This window comes from Physeter macrocephalus, chromosome 6 (assembly GCF_002837175.3).
Source record: "Physeter macrocephalus isolate SW-GA chromosome 6, ASM283717v5, whole genome shotgun sequence".
NCBI lineage: Eukaryota > Metazoa > Chordata > Mammalia > Artiodactyla > Physeteridae > Physeter > Physeter macrocephalus.
Window position 1 is genome coordinate 97984146 of NC_041219.1, and position 19791 is coordinate 98003936.

At 34.5% G+C, this 19791-nt stretch overlaps 1 protein-coding gene across 7 annotated transcripts in view; it reads right to left on the bottom strand.

The window, feature by feature from the left end:
• The window catches only part of LRRK2 (leucine rich repeat kinase 2), a 172505-nt gene that overhangs the window by 130990 nt on the left and 21724 nt on the right, over positions 1 to 19791 (bottom strand). For all 7 annotated transcript variants that reach the window (XR_008617710.1, XM_024122804.3, XM_055085694.1 and 4 more), the window contains 6 exons: positions 18942 to 19061; positions 18316 to 18452; positions 18143 to 18222; positions 16699 to 16805; positions 3894 to 4023; positions 2348 to 2472 (listed from right to left, as the gene is read on the bottom strand). Coding sequence is in view for 6 of the 7 variants with exons in the window: in XM_024122804.3 (XP_023978572.2) it covers positions 2348 to 2472; positions 3894 to 4023; positions 16699 to 16805; positions 18143 to 18222; positions 18316 to 18452; positions 18942 to 19061 (699 nt within the window). In the remaining variant the exon portion in view is untranslated. The remainder of the gene's footprint in view (positions 1 to 2347; positions 2473 to 3893; positions 4024 to 16698; positions 16806 to 18142; positions 18223 to 18315; positions 18453 to 18941; positions 19062 to 19791) is intronic.

The window sequence follows — 19791 nt, forward strand, 5'->3', positions numbered from 1 at the left end:
TACCACAGTGTTCATTGCAGCACTGTTTACAATAGCCAGGACATGGAAGCAACTTAAGTGTCCATCGACAGATGAATGGATAGAGAAGATGTGGCACATGTATACAATGGAATATTACTCAGCCATAAAAGGAAACGAAATTGAGTTATTTGTAGTGAGGTGGATGGACCTAGAGTCTGTCATACAGAGTGAAGTAAGTCAGAAGGAGAAAAACAAATACCATATGCTAACACATATATATGGACTCTAAGGAAAAAAAAAAAAAAAGGTCATGAAGAACCTAGTGGTAAGACGGGAATAAAGACACAGACCTACTAGAACATGGACTTGAAGACATGGGGAGGCGGACAGGTAAGCTGGGACAAAGTGAGAGAGTGGCATGGACATATATACACTACCAAACGTAAAATAGATAGCTAGTGGGAAGTCGCCGCATAGTACAGGGAGATCAGCTAGGTGGTTTGTGACCACCTAGAGGGGTGGAATAGGGAAGGTGGGAGGGAGGAAGATGCAGGAGGGATGTGATATGGGAACATATGTATATGTATAACTGATTCACTTTGTTATAAAGTAGAAACTAACACACCATTGTAAAGCAATTATACTCCAATAAAGATGTTACAAAATAAAAATAAAAATAAATTAAAAAATAAAATAATAAAACTCAAATCTACTCTCAAAAGAAGAAGGTTGACACCTTTAAGGGTAATCAAAAGGATTTTCTTTTGTTTTTTACAATCTACAAAGTTTAAAAAAATTCACAATAATATTTTCAAGCAAAACTATGTCTGTTAAATTATATCTCTAAAGTGTGACAACTATGAATGGGACATCATGATTCAATTCAAAATTTATTGAATAGCTATTTTTGTTCAAGTTACCAGGGGTTAAAAAAAAATAAAGGCATGACTAAAGAAAACCCTCTCCTTGAAAAAATCTATACTTTTATACAGAGAATACTCAGAAACATAAAATACCAATATGACTACAAATAATGGTAGATTTAGGAAGATTTCATTTAAAAAGGACCAAAAAAAATGGGCTTCAAAAGAATTGGGACTTTTACAGAGCAAAATAATAATAACATCCCTGATATTCAGTAGTCAGAAAGTCACGCCAAATGTACCTCCTAAACATCTCCCACATCCATCCTCTCCTCTGTTTTCTTTGCTGGGCCCCACCATGTCTCACCTATCACAGCCTCCAGCCTAATCTCCCTGCAGGAGGCTTCCCTCCTGCCAATCATTCTCCACACCACAGTGCTACTGTTATAAATTGCAGATTTGGTTAAGACGTTACAATTTTGAAACACCTTAAATAAATTTGAATTGACTTGCGCTAAAAAAAAAACCAAATTGCTCAGTGTTGTGTTCAAGGCCCTTCCCTCTCAGCCTCTGCCTGTCCTTCCACATTTATCCCCAGGACTGCTTTCCTCACATACCATGCTCCACTCACCCCACAGCATGAGCACTTTCTCTTTCTGCTTGAAATGTCCTTCCTGGCCTTTTCACCAGGTCAGCCTTATTCACCTATCAGGTTCAAATATCACAATCTCTGACCTACTCTTTTGAATAAATTATCTGTGCCTCCATCAATACTCATAGCCTTTTATAATACATGTATCTATAACAGCTCCTCGAAACTGTCTGGTAATTAACTATCTGTCTACCTCTAGGCTCCTATAAATAGTACAGTCATGGCTTTTTTTACTTGTCTTTCAGACCTTTGCAGTCATCACAATATATAGAACATAAGAGGCACTTAATAAATACATGCTGAATGAATGGGGGAGCAGGTGTTTTAAATGGGCTTTGGAGGACAAACAAGGTCATGACAGATGTAAGCAGGAAGTAAATGTGGGGAGGATGGACACTATTGTCGCTCATGAGTAAAAGCTACATGGTTATATTTGAGAAAGATTAATTCAACCGCAGAGTAAAAGAAGGACTGGAAAGAGGCAAAAGAGGAAGTGTGAAAATTAGTTGGGTATTATTATAATTCAGACAGGAAAAAAACAAACAAAAAAACTTGGACTTAGTAAGTCAACAGAAATAGAAAAGAAATAGCAGAGATGACACTCTCCTTGGAGGTAAAGCTCCACATTATGTTATAGTTATTTTTTCTGGAAATAAATTATTGATGTGTCTTATTAAATTTTAATCTAAATTTATCTGACTCTTCCACATCATCATTTTCCCTCTGTTTTAATTTTCGGGCTAGTGAAAAGATTACATCTGGTTGGCAGAAACTGGTCCTTTAATTTTTGCCTAGAAAGTTGATATTTCATGAAGAGTCAAAAAATCCACTTAAAATGACATCTCTTCCCACAATCAATTATGTAACTTACCTGGAACTATAAAATGTAAAATAGCTCGAAGTGCCTCCAGCTGCACTGATACTGACGTCTCATGACTTCTCATAACTGTTATTATTTTGGGGGCCACTGCTGCCATTGTATCCAGGGAAGTGTTACTAGAGATAAAATTTTGAAATGCTTATTAAAAGTACAACCTGACTCCAATACAAACACCAATTTGAAAGAAGTACGAGAAAACAGAACTATTTTATCAGAAAAGGTTGATGTGAATTCAGTAGTATGAGCATACACAATTTAAATTCTAATTTAGTTAAACTTTGACGTCAAGAAGTTAAATTTACAGTAAACTGGGAATTCTTTTATTTAGTTTCCCAGAACTAACAACTTTCTTCTGATCTATACATGGGTCACTGGCAGCAACCCTGGAAAGTAGGTGTTATTATTTGCATTTTCCAGGTACAGAATTTAGGCTGACAGAGGTTAAACATCAAGGTCCTATCACTGGAATGTGACAGAGCCAGAGCTGGAATGCAAACTCTGACCGCCAAGTCCAGAGAGCTATTTATTGTATAACTACATGCCTCTTCCAGATTAACACCACTAGACTTCTTATATGGTATTCTTAATTAGTTTTATTTGCACTAAAATCTTGGTTTCTCTAAGGTATTTTAGCTACACTTTCTTTTACATATAAATAAATGTAGATTTCAGTAGGTCCTACAAACTTTAATAGAGGCAGCCCTTGCTTTACACAGTGCCCTACTGACTAAAACTTCCGCATATCATAACTGTGTCCTCACTTCGTGTGGGTCTGTGGTTACTGACATATAGTCCCTTTCTTCCATTTTAAAGTCCCAGGTTAAACACATCCCCTCTTCGTAGCCTCTCTCCTTTGGTCGCCCTAGCTTGGTTCACCAAGACACTATGATTTTACACATCCTGCCATTGAATTATCACACTGTACTGTAATTATCTGTTTATAAATTAGTCTCCCCAACTAGATAGGGAGATTTTTAAGGGCAGGCACATTGTCATAGTTAACTTTGAATCCCCAGGACTGGAAATTTACACATTTAATATATGAGAAAACAGCCAGAAACATTAATTGCTCAGAATGTACAAAATCTTAAACTGTCAGTTATTCCACTGCATTTCTGCCTCATATATAAAGGTTCACACACTGCCAGGACCATAAAAATCACAATTTAAGGTAAACTTAAAAATAACAATTAGAAGCCATATCCTGATTTTATCTTTTATACATTTCACATAACACAATAATCTGAAAAACTGTTTAAGGTTATGTTCTATATAACTGCCATTTTTTTCAAAACATAGTCAACACCAAGCATTTAAGCACAAAAGCAAACCTTCAACATATTTCTACTTTCTCTATCATCCCTTTCAATATGTAGATAAAATAAGTCTATGTATCACTGACATGAAATTATATTGCAAAATGTTTCACTCTTCAAATGCCTTGTTTTTCCTTTTATTCTTAAAATTATGCTCAAAATATTGATATTCTACCTGGTCCAATTAATATATTCTACATAAATTCAGAAATATGTATTACCTTCCTTCAAAAAGATGATTTAGCATTTTACAGCCACTTTCAGCCACTTCAGGAGAATGTATATGCTTCTGCATTAACTCCAATACATTCAGATATATTCCTTTTGATAACAGGATCTTTCTGAAATTAACTACAAGATTTTTTAAATGTTACTTGTATAAATGAAAGCACATTCTCATAATCTTGCAAAAAGACACATGCTATTAAAATAATCCAAATTCATAGGAAATTATTTAAACTACATATTTAATTTATATTTCATTGGCAACTTAAAAGATCATTAATTTTTTTAATTTAAAATATATACCATTTCCAATTTTTTCACATTTATTAACCATTTGTTGAGGTTTTAGTATTAAAGTCTCATTCACAGAGTAAACTAGTGGAATGTAACTACCATCCATGTGAAAGTAGTATTTTTTGCAGAAATGCATTTTAAAATAATGTCCTCCAAAATAAGAACGAAAGTTAAATTTCATTCTAATATTTAAAACAACTTCCTAAAATAACCATACTTATATAGAGCTAAGGCTCACTAGTGAGTTGGGAATAAGTTAGAGATGTGTTAAGATACTGAGCATCCTATTGGCTCTTGGGGGATGCAGGAAGTGGGGCTGAAACCAGGTTGGGTTGCCCTCAGCCTTGAGCTACCTTCTCCATTTACCCCAGTGGACTGTACAAATATTATCATTTCTATGCATGCCATGATATGCAAAGTGATGAAAAGCACTGGTAGAGAACAAAAATAATTACATACTTTCACAGAATAATGCCAAAGCTTAAGAAACACATAGATTGCTTTAAAACTGACTGATTGCATATTATATGTGGAAAAGTAATTACATCCCAGCAATAATTATTACAAAATAATTTTCCTCTTCATAATAAACTTTCTTCATCAAATGCAAATCCAGTGTCTTAAAGTTTCTATATAAATATCACTTATCTTGAAACCTCTATATAAATATCAATTCCAACAATTATACACTATATTTCAACACTTTGCAGGTGGCAGGAAATGAAACTTTTAAAGCTTTAAGTACTATTTTGAAAAAATAAGATATGCATCTCAAATTGGGAAAAAAAGAAAAGATCAGACAAAACTCAGAAATAAGTGGAAGTGATATATGCATTCTAAATTACTGGCAAAATCTGAAAACTCACACCTTTTAAAGACATCCTGAATAGCACACATTAAAATATAATAAGAAGTTGGTTATTCAAGTGTTGGCGAGGATGTGAATAAAAGGGAATGTAAAATGGTACAGCCACTATGGAAAAAAGTATGGAGATTCCTCAAAAAAATTAAGAATAGAACTATCATATGATCCAGGTATCCCACTTCTGGATATTTATCCAAAAAATGTGAAAACTCCACTAATTTGAAAAGACATATGCACCCCCTACGTTCTTCACAGCATTATTTATAATATCCAAGATATGGAAACAACCTAAGTGCCCATTAACCAATGAATGCATAAAGAAAATATGACATACATATATGGTGGAATACTACTCAGTCATAAAAAAAGATGAAATCTTGTCATTTGCACCAACATGGATGGACCTTGAGAGTATTATGCTAAGTGAAATAAGTCAGATGGAGAAAGACAAATACTGTATGATTTCACTCACACATGGAATATAAAAAAATAAACAAAATAAAAAATATACACTGTAGTATATACAGAAGTAGAAATATAATGTTGTACACATGAAACTTATGTTATAATGTTATAAACTAATGTTAGCCCAATAAAAATGTTTTAATGATTTTAATTAATTAATTAAAAAAAGAATTTGGTTATTTTGCTCAGTCAAATTAGAAGTTTTAATAGCCCCTCCTAAAATGGCTAAATTCCAGCCAAGGAAATACTTTAAATTATAGAATTTATTCTAGACCAGCAGTTCCCACATTTCAGAGTACATGAGAATCCCCTGGGTGACTTGTTAAAACAGATTGCTGGGTTCCACCTACAGCGTTTATGATTCATTGGGTCTATATGGCACCCTAGAAATTACATTTTTAACAGTTCCCAAATGATGTTGCTGGTCCAGAGACCACACTATAATGATCACTGTCTTGGACATTAACTCAATTTGAGACTTGAAAATTAAGAGTAGAAATTCCATCATACAGTACACTTTGGAGAAAAAATTATAGCATGGAGTCACTTTAGAGTTTATAGAACACTTTACACACCTTATCTCATCTACCAGCTATCTACACAATACTCATGACTTCTTCCACTCCATTTTAGCAATAAATTATCTGTTTTACAAGACCAATAACAACATGCAAAACTCCCTCCAGGCCTTCACTTCAATAGTCACCTCTTTCCTCACTGCCTAGTCACAATTTCATCACCTCTGAACCCGAATATGTATACTCCTTCTTTGCTTCGTATTTTTTTCTTAGTCACCTCACATATCATATATGCCAATTAGCCTTTTTATTTATCTTCCCCACTAGAATGTAAGTTTCATGAGCCTGGGATTTCTATTTATCTGCTGTATCTCAAGTGCCTAAGGTTCAATAAATATTAATTTGATTAATTAATTAAATGAAGAAAATGTTACACAAGATGCTTGAACCTTCACCTGGTTACCACCATCATAAAATCCAGTTTTTCTGGCCAAGAATCCAGTCATTTTTTCTAGAAAACTATACCCAGCCCTACACATGCAATGTTCCCAAGTGTGTTTCAATGACAAGTTGCCCATGGAGATTGGTGAACAAGCTACTTAAGTTCTTAATACTCTCATAAGGCAGAACTCCAAGGACTATACAAAGGGATCTGAGGATCCCTTTTAACAAGGCAAGTGACCAAGAACAAAGAAGTAAGAAAGCAGAAAGAGCAGAGAACTGATTCTGAACAAAGAAACCAAGGTTAACTCCAAATGTAACTAATCCTGAGACACCACAATAAGGGACTGATCAAAATTGCAGAGATCAAGATTCTTCCCAGGGAAGACCCTGAGCTCACCTCCTCCCATGGGCATACTAAAATTACAACTATTTACAGAGCAACTATCTATGAGAATGATCTGAAGACTAGCAGAAAAGACATTCCACAACTAAAGACATAAAAGAAGAATCACAATGAGATGACAGGAGGGGTGTAGAATGTGATATAGTCAAGACCCACATTCCCGGATAAGGGACCAACAAACAGGAGGATAATCACAATTGCAGAGGTTCTCCTCATGGAGCAAGGGGTCCAAGCCCCTCATTGGTCTCTCCAGCCTGGGGGTACTGCACTGGTAAGATGAGCCCCCAGAACATCTGGCTTTGAAAGCCAGTGGGGCTTGTATAGTGGGAGAGCAAGACGGCTGTAGGAAACAGATTCTACCCTTAAAGAGTGCATGTGAAGTCTCACACACTTGGAGACCCAGCACACAGCAAATTGAAAAGAGCCTGGGTCAGACCCACTTGCTCATCTTAGAGAGTCTCCCAGAGAGGCAGAAGGTAACTGGGATTCCCCCTGGGCACAAAGATGCTGCTAACAGCCATTTTGGGTAGCATATTCTACCACGAGGACATTGGTGCTGGCAAGTACCATTTTGGAGTTCTCCATCTAGCCAGTTAGCACTAGGATTCAGCTGCACCTATCAGCAGGTTGGCACTAGTCCTGGTAACCCCTCAGGCCCATAGTCAGCTGCCATGGGACTCTCAGGCACACAGCCAGCCACCCAGGGACCTGGCATTGCCAACCAGCAGGTCGGCACCAGCTCCAAAACCCTAAGCTCTGCAGTCAACTGCCCCAAGACCTCCCAGGCCTGAAGTCAGCCTGCCAGGACCCAGCCCCAGTCCCAGAAATCCCCAGACTGTGCAGTCAGCCATGCCATGAGCCAGCCTTGGCCACCAGGGACCTGCTGCCTCTGCATAGGAGGTCCAGGCGGCCAACCAGCCAGAAACTGGCCCCGCCTACCTGAGCACCCATAGTAGTTGGACTCACCACAACAGAAGAGCCCACTCAGACCACACAGGGGGCACCCCTAGAAGATATAGCTCTGTTAACCAGAGGAGAGTGTGCTCCTAGATCTAATAATATGTCTCTATGTAAAGACACTTCCCCAAGATCAGGAAACATAATCAACCCACCTAAACATACAAATAAAAACAAAAAGTAGGCAAAATGAGGCAACAAAGGAATATGTTCCAAATGAAGGAACAACATAAAATCTCAGAAGAATTAAGCCAAGTGGAGATATGCAATCTACCAGATAAAGCATTCAAGGTAATGATCATAAAGATGCTCAACAAACTCAGGAGAAGAAAGGATGAGCGCAATGAGTTTAACAAAGAGTTAGAAAATATAAAGAAGAATTAAAGAGATGAAGAATACAAAAATTGAAATGAAAATTACAATACAAGGATTCAACAGTAGATTAGATACAGAGGAATAGATCAGTGAACTGGAAAACAGTGTAGTGAAAAATAACACGAGCTGAACAAAAAAAAAAAAAAAAAAAAAAGGAAAAAAAACCTGTAAGATATGAGTTCAATTTAAGAGAACTCTGAGACAACATCAAGCATACTAACATTCTCATATAGAGACTCCAGAAGGAGAAGAGAGAGAAAATGGCAGAGAAATTATTTGAAGTGACAATAGCTGAAAACGTCCCTAAACTGGGAAAGGAATACATATCCAGGTCCAGAAAGCACAGAGTCCCAAACAAGATCAACAGATCGAGGTCCATAAAAAGACATATTGTAATTAAAATGGAAAAAAATGAAGATAAGGAGAGAATATTAAAGCAAAAGAGAAGCAACTAGTTATATACAAAGGAACTCCCATAAGACTGTCAGCTTAAATTCTGCAGAACAGAAGGGAGTAGCAGGATATATTCAAAATTATAAAAGGAAAAAATACTCTACCCAGAAAGGCTATCATTCATTTGAAGGAGAGATAGTTTTACAGACTAGCAAAAGCTAAGAGTTCAGCACCACTACGCTGTACAAGAAATGTTAAAGAGATGTCTCTGGTGGAAAAAAGAAGACCACAACTAGAAAAATAAAATTTATAAAAGGAAAAATCTCATTGGTAAAGGCAAATAAAGTAAAGGTAGTAGATCAACCACTTATAAAACTAGTAGGAAGGTTAAAAGACAAAAGTAGTAAAATCATCTATGTCCACGGTAAGTAGGTAAGGGATACACAAAACAAAAAGATGCAAAATATTATGTAAAAAACACTGAATATGGAGAGAGTAGTAAAAATGCAGGGATGTTAAAATGCTTTCAAAGTTAAGAGATCATCTTCTCAAGAAAGTAACATTGGAAAAAAGAAAAATACAACAGATTAATGCTTTATATGTGTGTATGTGTGTGTCTGTATATATATCTATAATATATATATATAGGAATATATACTCATAATAACAAAATAAATCCATATTTGATCAATAAATTAGAAATAAAAAGTTAAGAGATCAACTTAAAATAATTTTACACACACACACACCCCTCACAGTAACCATGAACCAAAAATCTATAATAGATACATACTGAAAAAAAGAAAATAATCCAAACATAACACTAAAGGATAGTCATCAAATCATAAGAGAAGGGAACAAAAGAAAAAGGAACAAAAAAGAACTACAAAAAAAAGCACCCATAAACAAACAGCAATAAGCACACACCATAAATAATTACTTTAAATGTAAAGGGACTAAATGTTCCAACCAAAAGACATAGAGTACCTAAACGGATAATAAAACAAAATCTACCTATATGCTACCTACAAGAGACTCACTTCAGATCTAAAGACATAAACAGACTGAAAGTGAGGGGATGAAAACAGGTATTCCATGTAAATGGAAAAGAAAAGAAAGCTGGAGTAGCAATACTTATATCAGACAAAATAGACTTTAAACAAAGACTGTAACAAATGACAAGGAAGGACATTACATAGTGATAAAGGGATCAATCCAAAAAGAAGATATAACAATTATAAATACATATGCATGCAACATAGGAACACCTGAATACATAAAGCAAATATTAACAAACATACAGAAAGAAATTGACAGCAACACAATAATACTAGGGAACTTTAACACTCAATTTACATCAATGGACAGATCATTCAGACAGAAAATCAATATGAAAACACTGGCCTTAAAAGACACAATGAACTGATAGACTTAATAGATGTGTGTGTGTGTGTATATATATCACTTTCTATCCAAAAGCAGCAAAATACATATTTCTTTCAAGTGCACATGGAACATTTTCCAGGACAGATCACAGGCTAGGCCACAAAACAAGTCTCAATAAATTTAAAAAGACTGAAATAACATCAAGCATCTTTTCCTAGCATAACGCTATGGGACTAGAAATCAACTTGAAGAAAAATACTGGAAAAAACACAAATATGTGCAGGCTACACAATATGTACTAAACAACCAATGGGTCACTGAAGAAATCAAAGCAGAAATTTTAAAAATACCTGGAAATAAATGAAAACACAAAGAAAAGAACCCAAATTCTATGGGATGCCAGCAGAAGTAGTTCTAAAAGGGAATTATATAGCAATACAAGCATACCTCACGAAACAAGAAAAATATCAAATAAACAACCTAACCTTACATCTAAAGGACCACAAAAAGAACAAACAAAACCCAAAATTAGTAGAAGGAAAGAAATAATAAAGATCAGAGAAGAAATAAATGAAACAGAGACTAAAAAATCAATAGAGAAGATCAATAAAACTTAGAGCTGGTTCTCTGAAAAGATAAACAAAATTGATAAACCGTTAGCCAGACTCATCAAGAAAAAAAAAAAGAGAGAGAGAGGACCTGGCCCAAATCAATAAAATCATAAATAAAAAAGAAGTTGCAATCGAAACCAAAGAAGTATAAAGAATCATAAGAGATTTCTACAATTACATGGCTATAAAAAGGACAACTTAGAAGAAAAGGACAAATTCCTAGAAATGTACAATCTCCCAAGACTGAACCAGGAAGAAATAGAAAATACAAACAGACTGATTACCAGTAATGAAACTGAATCAGTAAAAAAAACAAATAAACAAAAAAAAACATCTCCCAACAAACAAAAGTCCAGGACCAGACAGCTTCAGAGATGAATTCTACCAAACACTTAAAGAAGAGTAAATGCCCCTAGTTCTCAAACTATTCTAAAAAATTGAAGGGAAAAGAATGCTTCTGAACCTGTTCTACAAGGCCAGCACCACCCTGATACAAAAACCAAAGATACCACAAAAGAAAATTACAGGCCAATATAACTGATGAACATAAATGCAGAAATCCTCAACAAAATATTAGCAAACTGAATTCAACAGTACATTTAAGGAATCATACACCACAGTTTATTCCAGGGATGCAAAGATGGCTCAATATTCACAAATCAGTCAATGTGATACACCACATTAACAAACTGAAGAAAAAAAACAGCATATGATGACCTCAACAGATGCAGAAAAAGCTTTTGACAAAATTTAATATCAATTTATGATAAAAACTCTGAACAAAGTGAGTTTAGAGGGAACATACCTCAACATAATAATGGCCTCATATGAAAAACCTATAGCCAATATCATACTCAATGGGAAAAAGCTGAAGCATTTCCTCTAAGATCAGGAACAAGACAAGGATGCCCACTTTTGTCATTTTTTAGTCAATATAGTGTTTGAAGTCCTAGCCACACAAGACAAAGAAATATAGGGAATCCAAATTGGAAAGGAAGACGTAAAACTATAACTGTTTGCAGATGACATGATATATATAAAGAAAATCCTAAAGATGCCACCAAAAAAATATTAGAACTAATAAATGAACTTAGTAAAGTTGCAGGTACAAAATTAAAATACAGAAATACATTATGTTCCTATACATACAATGAGAACAAACTATCAGACAGGGAAGTTAAGAAAACAATCCCATATACAATTGCATCAGAAATAAATCTAACTACGGATGTAAAAGACCTATACTCAGAAAACTATAGACACTAATGAAAGAAAATGAAGATGACACAAACAAATGAAAAGCTATTCTGTGCTCATGGATTGGAAGAATTAATACTGTTAAAATGACCAAACTACCCCAGGCAATTTACAGATTCAAAGCAATCCCTATCAAAATACCAATGGCATTTTTCACAGAACTAGAACAAACCATTCTAAGATTTTTATGGAAACACAAAATACACCAAATATCAAAAACAATCTTAAAAAGAAGAACAAAACTGGAGGCATCATGCTCCCTGATTTCAAACTAATAGTAATCAAAACAGTATGATACTGGCAAAACAAACAAACAAACAAACACATAGCTCAGTGGCACAGACTAGAGAGCCCAGAAATGTACCCACACTTATATGTTCATTTACTCTCCAACAAAGGATGCAGGAACATACAATGGGGTAAACGCAGCCTCTTCCATAAATGGTGTTAGGAAAACTGGACAGCTACATACAAAAGAATCAAGCTGGACTTCCTTTTCACAGTATATACAAAAATAAACTCAAAATAGATTAAAGAATTAAATGGAAGACCTGAAACCATAAAACTCCTAAAAGAAAACATAAGCAGTATGCTCTTTGACAATGATCTTAGCAATATTTTTTTCGATCTCTCTCCTTAGGCAAGGGAATCAAAAGTAAAAATGAACAAATGGGACTACATCGAACTAAAAAGCTTTTGCCCAGTAAAGGAAACTATCAACAAAATGAAATGGCCACCTACTGAATGGGAGAAGATATTTGCAAATGATATATCTAATAAGGAGTTCATATTCAAAATATACAAAGAACTTATACAACCCAACATCAGAAAAACAAATAACAAGACTAAAATATGGGCAGATGACCCTAATAAACATTTTTCAAAGAAGACGTAGGGATGGCCAACACACACATGAAAAGATGCTCAACATTTCTAATCATCAGGGAAATGCAAATCAAAACCATAATTATTTATCACCTCACAACTGTCAGAATGGCTATCATCAAAAAGACCACAAATAAAAAATGTTGGCGAGGATGTGCAGAGAAGCGAACCCTCATGAACTGTTGGTAGAAATTCAAATTGGTGCAGGAACTATGGAAAACAGTATGGAGATACCTCAAAAAATTAAAAATAGAACTACCATATGATCCAGCAATTCCACTCCTGGATATTTATCCAAAGAAAACAAAAATGCTAATTCGAAAAGATATATGCTCATACTAAGTGAAGTAAGCCAGACACAGAAAGATAAATATCATATGATATCACTTATATGAGGAATCTAAAAAAATGATACAAATGAAGAAAGACAAATATCATATGATATCACTTATATATGAGGAATCTAAAAAAAATTATACAAATGAACTTATTTACAAAAAAGAAATAGATTCACAGACACAGAAAACAAACTTATAGTTACCAAAGGGGGGGAAGGGATAAATTGGGAGTTTGGGATTAAAATATACACACTACTATACATAAAATAGATAACCAACATGGACCTACTGTATAGCACAGGGAACTATACTCAGTATCTTGTAATAACCTATAACAGAAAAGAATGTAAAAAAAGAATACATATATTTACATATATATGTGAATCACTTTGCTGTATACCTGAAGCTAACACAACAGTGTAAATGAACTATATTCCAATAAATTTTTTTAAAAAGAAAAAATATATATATGCACCCCTGTATTCATTGTAGCATTAGTCACAATAGCCAAAATATGGAAGCAACCTAAGTGCCCATAGATACATGAATGGAAGATGTGAATATTATTGAGCCATGAAAAAAAGTAAAATCTTGCCACTTGCAGCAACATGATGGACCTAGGGGGTTAGACTAAGTGAAATAAGTAGGAGAAAGACAAATATCCTATGATTTCACTTATATGTGGAATGTAGAAAGGAAAAGAAGTGAACAAACAATGAAACAGACAGACTCATAGATACAGCAAACAAAATGGTGGTTGCCAGAGCAGAGAACAGTGGGGGATAAGTGAAAGAGGGGGAGGGAACTTAAGAGGTACAAACTTCCTGTTACACAATAAAGGAGTCATAGGGATGGAATGTATAGCATGGGAAATATAGTCTATAATAATGTAATATCTTTGTATAATGACAGATGATAACTAGACTTATCATGCTGCTCATTTTGTAGTGTATAGAAATATAAAATCGCTATGTTGTGCACCTGGAACTAACAGAGTGTTGCAGGTCAACTATATTTCAAAAACAGACTCATAGAAAAAGAGGAATTTGTGGTTACCAAAAGCTGGGGGAGGGGTGGAAGGGGGGATTGGATGAAAGTGGTGAAAAGGTACAAACTCCCATTTATAAGATAAATAAATACTAGGGCTGTAATGTACAACATGATTAATATAAGTAACACTGCTGTGTGTTATATATGAAAGTTGTTAAGAGAGTTAATCCTAAGAGTTCTCATCACAAGGAAAACATTTCTTTTTTCTTTTATTTTGTATCTATAGGAGATGATGGATGTTCACTGAACTTATTGTACTAATAATTTCATAACGCTGTACACCTTAAACTTATACAATGCTTTATGTCAATTATATCTCAATAAAAATGAAGAAAAAAGCACATGAAAAAATATTTTAAAAAGTAAAAACGGTACATCTTCCAACCTAAATACCACCATCTTGCATGGAGCAGGATAAGCTTTCATCAGGGGAAACAACAATGGTTCCACCTAATCAGAGCATGTGACATCTACATGGCCACTTTAGCTACTTATGAACTGAACCACCAGTTTAAAAAAGGAGCTACTCTCCTGGCTGATGTGACTGATCCAATTACCAAGGGGAGACAGGTTACTGCTACACAATGGTGGCGAGGAAGACTGTCTGAGATCCAAGGTAATCTCTAGCAGCCTCTTGATACCTGCATCCCCAACAGTAAAAGTGAATTGAAAACTACAGCAACCAACACACTACTATAATATATAAAATAAGTAACCAACAAGTACCTACTGTATAGCACAGGGAACTATACTCAATATTTTGTAATCACCTATAAGGGAAAATAATCTGAAAAAGAATATATGGATGTATGTATGTATGTATAACTGAATCACTGTGCTGTACACCTGAAACTAACACAACATTGTAAATCAACTATACTTCAATAAAAATAAAAACAAAAACAAAACAAATTCAAAAAAAAAGAAAGAAAGAAAACTACAGCAACCAAAAAAAAAAACAGTATGACTGAGGACTTTGACCTTTCATGGATGAAGGTTTGGGTCACTCCAGAACCAGGAGAAACTGAAGTTCTGGCGGAGGACATGGGAAATATGGAATGAGGAGATGAAAACAGAAACTATAGATACTAACTAAATATATATACATATACACATACACACACACCAACTACGACCCGGTGACCAATTACAGAAATGAGTACTACTATAGTAGCTTTAGCTAATGTCTCCAGGATTCTTACAGGTATGTGTCAATATGTATAAAGTAATCCTTTTCTTAAAAAACAAAAAGAAGCAGTGTAAATCTCACAAAATCATGGTTGTTTTGTTCACATATCAAAGATTTCCAGGGAATTAAGAACTACAGCACCAACACAATGTGGTTTGTACATGGTAAGGGTTTGTCTCCTCTCTAAGGGGCCTCACACAAAAAACAGCCAAGGCCAGTGCTCGTTTTCAAGAGTGAGATACCCATCCAGGCCTCTGCACAGTAGAGGATGGGAGACTCAAGAAGAGCAGTTTCCTTTTCAGCCACTCCTGCTCTGACTCATTATCCCTTGAAGGCAACCCCTGGCTATCTCTCAGGGCTCTTGCCAGCCCAAGCCTCTTATGATGACTTTTTCAGTGCCATCAGAGAGGCAGACTGAGAAAGGAGGAAAACAAAGAAGTGATTTTTCTCTTGATTTGACTTAAATAATAGTGTAAGGAAACATGCATGGAGGTTTCTTTATTCTTTTCACTCTAACCAGGTTCTCTACTAAAAGCTGATGCTAACACTGGTCTTATTTTCAAGCTTTCAGTGTTTTCCTCTATTTTTCTCCCTCCAAAAATATCCTTCAAGAGCTGCCAAGTCCCAATGCCTTTATGATGAATTTTCTCCCAAGATTTTCTGGCAGTATTTCCTGTTTATGAGGGCAGGAATCAGAGCAGCCTGAGCCTCAATTTTAAACCTCAAGTGTTCTTCCAAAGGTATAACAGCCATTTTTCTCTCCTTAATAATGCAAAGCTATAAGATTTACATGTAAAGGACTATTTTTTTTAATTTTTATAATACACAATTTTAGCAGATTTTATAATGGTGAATATCTCTCCACCCATTGCATTCCTAAGAAAATAACAAGAAGAGTGTATAAAGGAAACTGGGGGTAAAAAGTGACCATTTGGCGATTATTATAGGTATCCAAAAAAAATACCACTGGACACAAGCTAAAAGTCCATCAACAAGAAACTGGACTATAAAATAGGAAACAGGCATACATTGGGAAACTACACAACCATTAAAAACAATAATGTGAGAATTTACATTTATCAACACAAGAAAAGAAATGTAAAATTTGTTTGTAAAAGATTATATGATCCCATTTCTCCAAAAAATATAAAGTATATTGTATATGTCATGTGTAAGTACATACATAGAAGCCCAGAAGAAGAACATCAAAATGTTATTTCCTTCTTTATCCTTTTACCTATATATCAATATATCTATATATCAGATGTATATATTTACATATTTGAAGTTTTTACAATATATTGCTTTTATAATTTAAAAAATACCATAAAATGTGTTTCTTTTTATTAAAAAATATGGTGTATCTCTTACCATTTTGTTCTAACAGAGTCGACAATGCATTTGCAGATGCCTGGAAGACTTCTTTTGATGAAGAATGCATCAACATCGAGAGCATCACTTCCCTGTGAGCTGGGAACCTGTCACAGATTCAACCACAATATTAATAGTAATCTCTTTAATAATTAGCTCAAATATTCACTTACTGTTATCTAATCTCTCTAACAACAAATAAGTGCAGATAAACAATATTTTATGCCACCTCTACTCACAGGAGTGAATTACAGTTAAACAGTTTTGTATTTAAAAGTTATATTCAAATCCATGAACTACTAATAAAGTAGTATTTCTGTTTCTTCAAAGTAGATAAGCAGTAGATGGAGAAAATAAAAGACTCAGCAGATATATAAAGAGGTGCTAAGAGTAAAAAGATTGAGAAAAAGAAGATGATGTAAGCAAGAAATGAAAAATTAAAAGTCATAATGAAGCAAAGTGAAATTTTTAATGTAGAGCATAAATATGTTTTAATGATGTATTTATTTTAATGATCTCCTATGGATTTTGAGGAATTAGTGTCTATGAACTGAAATTTATAAACTGCAACATGAACCAACCTTATCCTAATTTCTTTAAAATATTGCTCAAAGCAGATTAGAAGGCTGGTTTAACATAAATTTTTCAAAATTTACTGTTTCCATTCAAAATAGATGTTTAAATAAATAGCATCTGTGTCATTAATTCCCTTCTGACTGGCAGTAGATCACTCTGCTGACAGGCTGTCAGGATTTGAGATGCAGAATATTACTATTTAAATTTCCAAGGTAAGTCATTCAAAATTTAAAATCCAGAGGATATGCAGAGCCAACAGTAAAAATCTAAGCAGTTGCTCATGGACATGAAACAAATCTGATATACTCAGAACTCATGTATCTGTGGGAGAGATGACTGGTCTTATGAGGTTTAAATGGTGCTCCCATAGAAAGTATCCTCAAGAGCTGACAGCTACAAATAACCCTCTCAAGAGAAGACAGGTCAACACTGCTACACCAAGTGGGGAATCACTATAGGAGGCTTCTAAGCACATCTAATTCCTGATATTGACAACCTGCTGGCTAGTAAACACAACAGAAAAGGTCACAGATTGCTCTGCGATTTCTATCACTTGAGATTAATTAATATGGCATTTTAAATGATTAGCCAGAAAACTGAAAGGTTCTTTCTTGATGATTCATAATTTACTGAATGACTCTTGATTCTAAATCTCTCAGTAATAACTCTCAAACAAACCACCTTTTACTAACTATCCAAGGCAATGGGATCAAAATATATATCCACAAGTATTTTGTGGCAACACTTAAAACATAAATGCCTACATAAAAAATATTTCAAACAATAAAAATTTCAGTTATGGTATTTCATGTGGATTGATTTAAAATATGACTGAAATTTTCTATCATATAGAATCAAAACTACTGACTGGCCATCTTCATCTCCAATCTTCTCATGTAAACTGTTTTGGTACATAAGGAGATTATTCAGGGCCCAACATGCAGCCTCCTGGATTAGGGAAGGAAAAAAAGAAACCTGTCAAAAAATAAATTATTGAACAAACAATTATGAACAACTATAAAATTTATGAAAGAGTCCAACCTGCACATGCTTGTTCTTTCTATGCCACGTTAATGCTTTGTAGCAGGCTTCCAGCCAAAACAATTTATCTTCTTCATCATCATTCTCCTGATTCTCATTCTTTTCCTCTAAGTCTTGATTTAAGAAAATGGTCTCAGCTTGGAAAAAATGTAAACATGTAACTTACTTACAGTTTGAAAGACCAACTCTAAGTCCGTATATTGAAACATTATCAACAGAGTGAGGTATTCTTTAGTAGTGGCCCTGGTTAATTAACAGACCTTTTTAATATATTACACACTTCATCATACTGCTATCCCACCTAGATAAATTACCAAATGAGCAAGAGGGTACCAAACAAAACTAATAGGCTAGAGGAAGATTAATTAAGGAAGTTAACTGCTAATAATAAAGCTAAATCAAGGATGTATTTACTGATATCTGAACTGGGAAGAATGTACTTACCACAACTGTTAGTTCCCTTGAAAGTATCGTCTATTGGAAAATGAGTTACATTAAGAAAGAAAAGGCATTTAAGGGTTCCTTCTCCACATATGACTTTCTTGTTATAATGTTATCTTGTTATAATGTTAATATTCAAGATCAAATGCACCTGTAAGAATTTCCTTGTTAGTAAAGTTACTTACTGAGGAGAGCTAAACAGCTGAGTGCTGCGATCTGTAATGCTGCATTCTCTGAATACTGCTGCACAGCTTTCACCACAAACTCATGCACCTCATTTAATACCAGGATATTAAAAAAATTACCTAAAAGTTAAGTGAGATATTAGTGGAATTCTCATCCACGGAACTTAAATTACCTGTAATCACATAACAGTATTTAAATCAACAAATTTGAGTAGTGATGACTATTCTTAATGACATTAAAACATATATTTACTTTAATTAAAATAGCTTAAGAGGCTTGCATAAAGTATTGAAAATTTATTTTATGCACTCATTCCATTATCTTGCTTAGACAATGGAACTGACTGGGCAAAAAAAAAATTAAATGTTTGAGTTATATTAACTTGTGTTCATTGACTCCCTCTCATGTCATCATCATATTAAAACAATGAGGTATCTGTTATTCATGACACTACAATATTGAGTGTACAAAATAGCTTAATTTTCCTGCCTTCTAAAAGATGGGGGAAAAAACCTTCCTTGTCATTAAATGCTTTTGCTGAAACAGCCTCTTTCACTTAAAGAATAGTGCTCAGAAAAACCCATTGGCACACTTATCATTACCTGATCTTGCCTACGATAATCTTAGAAGAAAAATATGAGAATATTTTACTACCTCTAACCCAACCCAGGAAGACATCCCTTACATTTTTATACTCATTCTTCTCAATCATATAGAAATCTAAATCCTTATAAGGAAAAAACTTGTAAATGACAGTCCAAAAATATGTGCCTCCTTCCACTTAGCTTATCTGTAACTCACTAACAGTCACCAAGTTTCCTTCTAGGAGTAAGAATGAAACTCCTAGTT